The 6,000-nt window shown below is 36.0% G+C and overlaps 1 protein-coding gene across 6 annotated transcripts in view; it reads right to left on the bottom strand.

The window, feature by feature from the left end:
- Window positions 1-683: 683 nt before the first annotated feature.
- sgpp2 (sphingosine-1-phosphate phosphatase 2) overlaps window positions 684-6,000 on the bottom strand; it is a 41,565-nt gene continuing 36,248 nt past the window's right edge. For all 6 annotated transcript variants that reach the window (XM_073040945.1, XM_073040944.1, XM_073040947.1 and 3 more), the window contains one exon: window positions 684-2,541. In XM_073040945.1, coding sequence (XP_072897046.1) covers window positions 1,996-2,541 — 546 coding nt within the window. In that variant the 3' untranslated portion in view covers window positions 684-1,995. The remainder of the gene's footprint in view (window positions 2,542-6,000) is intronic.

Here is a 6,000-nt window from a genome sequence, read left to right as displayed (position 1 = left end):
CTCTCAATCTAACTTGTTGAGGCCTTGCACTGCCCTTTCTCTGGAGCTGTTACATTTTATTTGGCACTCCATTATTGTTTTACCTAGTAGATGCTACCTTGATGCACCATTGTAATCAACTGATCTGCATGGACTGTATGAATGGTAAGTTTTTCCACTGTACCTCAGTACACACGACAAAAATAAACTAACTAACCATCTATGTGGAAAAACCTGCCCCTCAGGTCCCCTTTAGATCTTCACCTCTCATCTTAAATCGGTGCCCTCAAGTTTTAAACTGAGGCGAAAAAGACTATCTACTCTTTTTTTTGGGTGTTCATAATTTTACAAACATTTATAAAGTTACCCCTCAGCCTCCTTCACTTCAGGAGAAAGAGTTCCAGCCTCTTGCAGTTGCTCTTTAATGGCATGCTTAATTATTTTTCTCCAAAAAAAATTCCAATCATGTTAACTGTATGCCTACAAACAGGCAGAATTGTGACTTTCGTCTTCACACACCTTATTTTCTTAATTTATTCAATTGTTCTGGAAACATCAACCACTTGCAATGGATCAATGTAATGAGGACATAACAATATAACACAATGTCAATGCAATTAATTTATGAAAAGATACAATCAGATTCAGTATTGCAGTGAACTGCATGGGAGTTCTATGCAATGTAAATTATAAACAAGAAACACTTTTTAATGTGCAATATTTTTCTATATATTCATCTTCAACATATTCCATTAACATATTGGAAGGTACAAATTTTATCATTATCTAAATACAATTCAAAAATTGTACATAAGTAAAATCTCACCCCGCCCCCAGTATAGTTCAAAAATGCTTTTGAAAATAATCAAGGTGGTATTACATTAAACCTCATGCCTTCAGTACAACCCATTTTAAGATTCTTTGAGGCCAACACTGGTAAATTATTTTACAACATTTCCATCATAAATGGAGACATCTATTTGAGAAACTTATTTTGAGTCTTTACTAAAGTAAAATATTAATAATTTAGTTACTACAACTTTGCATAGCTACACCTGATTACACATAAAATCTTGACTAAATGCCTGTCTCTCCATCCTCTTTTCAATAATGTCTTTTTAAAAAATCTGTGATAACAATAAAACAGCATAGGATATTTTTCAGTTGACGGTGCTATATAAATGTAAGCAGTTGTTTTGTAGCAATTATCTGGTCAAGATACAGTATTCAATCTTAAAGTGAATCATTTGTGGAATGTAATTCAGTAGGATTTCATTATTGGAAAAGACTGCCTTAATCCAACTGCACCCATGTTATGGAAAAGTTTGTATTCCGAAAGAACTTCACTGGCAATGCTGCATTATCAGATAAACAAACATTGTATATTCTAATGGAAACGAACTTGTCAAATTTGGATCAATGACATGATTGAAAGAACCTACATACTTATATAAGAAAATTTAACAACTTTTTAAAAACATGCATTTAGTTGGCCTCAAAAGAACCATTTGCATCTTTCAAAACATAAGTACTTCCCTAGGCATTTTTACACCCAATGAAGTATTTGGAATGCAGCCACTGCTGTAAATTGCATTGGTTTCCAATTGCAAATTGACATGAAGTGCTTTCAAAGTTTTTTTTTAAAATCTCCAATGAAAAGCTATATTTGAGGCACGTTGCGGCGGCAGTACACGACAGTGAGGAATGATAGGGTGTGGATTCATATTTACAGGCCCTCATCTCAAACACATCTGTCGAGAGGAAAAGAAAATCAAGAGGTGGTGGAATCGCTGGCAGCTTATGGACTAGTTCATCATCTTACACACATGTTCTGGACTAGGCTGTCTGGAAACTTATTTCAACTAAATTAAAAAGAAATTATTTGTATCCTCAAAAATATTTAAAAGGTTGAATCCTTATAGCATCTACAGATTTCTTTACTGTAGGTCTTCATCAACACATGGAATGTGTCTCATACTCAAAATTTGTAGAGAGATCGTTCAATGCCATTTATCATCATAATAGTTTGAGTAATTGGTACAGCAATGGTACAATTACTGTTGCAATGAAACCAATGGATGAATATGTAGCAAATTTATAGGGCACTTCAATCTCTAATCTCTTCCTGGCTTCCAGATTATATTCCGGAACATTAAACCAAGCATACAGTACTTTGAGGGAAAGAGTTTTGACAATTAAGCGAGTGGCAACAAGAACAACAATTCCAATGAGAAAGCGTGCGCTGGACATCAAGGCAACCTGTAGAGTTATAGAAGGTATTTCAAACGGGAGAGATCCCACAGGCTCATATGTTTGACCATATTGGTAGTTCATCCAAAAGCCAATGGTGCACCCTGATGCCACAGCTAGGATTATGGTGGTGTCTCCCCTGGTTGGGCTGTAATGATCTAATTCTGGGTAGTTGTAACTCATGAGAAAAGGCATCACTACTGCAATGACTGGAGTTAGGGGACTGGTTAACTGTAAATTATCCAGAACGTCCCAGAAAGGGTATGTCAGGCCCATAAGTACTGCAGTAAGAAGGATTCCACAGATCACATCCTGAAAATGATATAAACAAATTAGAATGCTTTGACCAAATACAATATTTAATTAAGCTACTACAATAGTACATTTTTGAAAAATTCCAAGATATTTTTTTCTCAGTAATGTTCAAGTTATTAGGCCAGATCTCATGCATTATTTATCAACAAATAGTATTTTCCACTGATTAAGAAGTGTGTCTACTTGACTTCCAACAGCTTTCTCATCAAGTTAGCCATTCTTAATATGTGTGCACTAAAAACAAGAAATCAGACCAGAAGAGGCTAAACAGCTCCTTGAATTTATTTTTCCACCTAGTAAGATCTTCCACAAACCCCCACTCCTTTCCCATACAAAGCCCATATTACATTGATGCCCAAAAATCTGTCAAACTGAATCTTGAATATATTCAATGATTGCATGTCCAGAGCCCCCAACTCACTTAATAACAGTAATTCCTCTCTAAGTGATCTGATTTCTCATTTCTCTTACATAGTTGAATTCTTATCCTGAAACTATTCTGTCAAACCCTCTACAGAGTTAGCAAAATCTGGTCCTTCACACAGAGCCTCTATGTTTATTCCTCTCAGTTTCCTCTTGTGGATTGATCTCATTACCCCTCTATATTATTTGAACTAAATTTATATTCATACACCATTGCAATAAAGGTTAATGTACTAACAGCCTTCCTGGCCTTAGATTACCTTTGTAATTATTTGTTAACTTTTTTTAATTGTTTTTTCCGCTCTTACTATCCAAATAGTAAATGCTATTTTTCTAAAAAAATATCTGGTCACTATATACCTATGTATCATCAGGGCTCATTTTTTCTACCAGCTTTGTAATAGTATTACATCTGATCCTGTCACCTACATTATATAGATTGTATACAGCCAAGCACAGGTACTGACACCCTCTCAATCAAAATTCGCATATTTCTATTTTTGTCCATGTCTGATCCTCAGTCTATGCTAATGAGTTCTACTCTTCGAGAACAGGCTTGTGTAGACCCTCATTGAATGCTTGCATTAAGTCCTAATACACTACATTTGTTGGACTTCCCTTCACATTGCTAGTTAGACCTGCAGATAAAATTATTTGCTCTATCTTCAACTCAAAAGCATAACAATCAAGGTAAATGACCCAATGTCTTGTTCTGTAATAATTCATTCCAGCATTTAATTTATTTTCTCTATCTACTTTTAGAGCAAACTGTTTTCAAATGATGCCTTATAAACCACAAGAATTCAAGAATTTGGAAATTATGGAAAATCATATGATTATTAGAAGACATAGCATAGAAACATCCAGCTCCACCAATCCATACCATCATTTAGCTCCCAATCAAGCCTCATCCTATCTTTCTGTATCTAAATCCATCCATGTGATCCAACATTCCTTTATTTCCCTCCACAGATGCTTACCCAGCCTCCCCTTAAATCATTTACACAATTTGTTACAACTACTCCCTATGGTAGTGAATTCCACATCATCGTCATCCTTTGTTTCTTCCAAATTATAAACTTTAGTTTACGGTGATTCTCTTCTGATCAAACTCTTGCATTCTTTCAAAACTGTTCTACATTTTTACAGACATCTATTAGGTCAGCCCTCTGCTTTCAGTTCTCAAGAAAAAAAAAATCGATTCTATTTTTCTTTTTTCAATATTCCTGATCAGCATTTTTAATATTCTTTTAAAATTCTCTCTGCATCATCTCCATTCTGTTTTATATACATTTTGTGGTATGCCAAGCAGAACAATGTGCAGGACTGGAAGTGAGGTGTAACTAATTTTTGATACAAGTTTATCTTAACTTTATTTCCCAATTCTATCACTCTACAAAGCCAAGAGCTTGGTGTACTCTGACCCTGCTAGCCTGTGGCACAACTTCAGTAATTCGGTCCATTTGAACTCTAGCATTCCTTTCCTCTTCTACCCCATTTTGTAAGCAATTTCCCCATTCTTCCTGCTTTTATCTGTGTTGGATCTTTAATTACTTGTCTGCCATTAAAACCCACCAGTGATTTGTTGCAAGCCTCCTCAGTATTGACTGTTCACTACCCAGCCCTGCTGAAGTATCAAACTAGGAAATAATGATTTTAATTCCAGAATTTAAATCATTAATGTGTGTTGTGAATAGCAGGAGTTACAGCAATACACCATTAATTAACTACATTCTTCCCTTATGAATTTCTACACTTTGCCTCCACTTTCCTCTTTCTATTACATCCACTTTCTCTGCAGCTACTCTTATCTTCTAGGCTATACAGCCATACAGTCCAAACAACTTTTATTGTCGTGCCACTGGCTTCACAATTGAACTCAAAGCATTTCTTGTTTTACATCTGCAGATTTGAACGTACTGTCCATTTTAAATTAGTAAACACAGAGCAAGGCCTTCAGTTAAGATGATCCACCACCCAAATTGAAGACACTGAAGTCAATTGGTACCTTGATGGAGATAATAAATCAGCACTGATTTTGAGTCATTCTTGTAACCTATAGAGCTATACCAGAAGGGGTATTTTGGAGCCAATTTTTCTGAGCAATAGAGACAGATGACCTTGAACAGGGAATACATCAAACCTGCATTAGGAAACATTAGTACAGGTTTTGCTCAGACCTGAAATAATAATTGTTCAAACAGGAAGCTAGAGGATTGCCATGCAACTAAAAATGCAATGCAGAGAGAAAAGGCAAAATATACGAAATATACAGCAAAATATAAGCTGTGCAGTAATACGAAAAAGAATACCAAAATATTTTTCAGAATATTGAAGAGTAAAAGAGAAGCAAAAATGGAAATTGCATCGCTGGAAAATGACACTGGGGTGGTAGTAATGGGGACAAGAAGATAGTGAACAAACTTCAACAAGTCTTCACTATGCAACTCACCAGCAGCATGAGAGAAATTCAAGCGAGCCTGGGGGGTAGAAGTGAGTGTATTTGCTATTACTGAGGAGAAGGTGCTTGAGACACAAAGGTCTGAAGGTAAATAAGTCACTTGGACCAGACGGACGACTCCCCGGTGTCGTAAAAGGGGTAGCTGAAGAGATTCTGGATACATTAGTACTGAATTTTGAAGAAATACTAGTTTCTGTAATGGTTCTGAAGGACTGGAAATTTTGAAAATGCCTCTCTTCTCTTTAAGAAGAGAAGGAGGCAAAAGACAGGAAATTATAGGTGAGTTAGTTTGACTTCAGTGGTTGGGGAGATGTTAGAGTCCATTACTATGGTTAAGATTTTGGGGTACTTGGAGGTAAATGATAAATAGGCCAAAGTTAGCATTGTTTCCTTAAGCCTGACAGATCTGCTGGAATTATTTGAGGAAATAACAAACAGAATAGAAAAAGGAGGGTCACTGGATGTTGTTTATTTGGATTTTCAGAAGGCCTTGACAAAGTGCCGCACAAGAGACTACTGAACACGATAAGAGCCTGTGACATTACAGGAGAGATGCTAGAATGGACAGATGA

This window comes from Hemitrygon akajei, chromosome 3 (assembly GCF_048418815.1).
Source record: "Hemitrygon akajei chromosome 3, sHemAka1.3, whole genome shotgun sequence".
NCBI classification, from domain to species: Eukaryota; Metazoa; Chordata; class Chondrichthyes; order Myliobatiformes; family Dasyatidae; genus Hemitrygon; species Hemitrygon akajei.
Note: the sequence above shows the minus strand (reverse complement) of the source record. Positions and strands in the feature narration are given on the sequence as shown.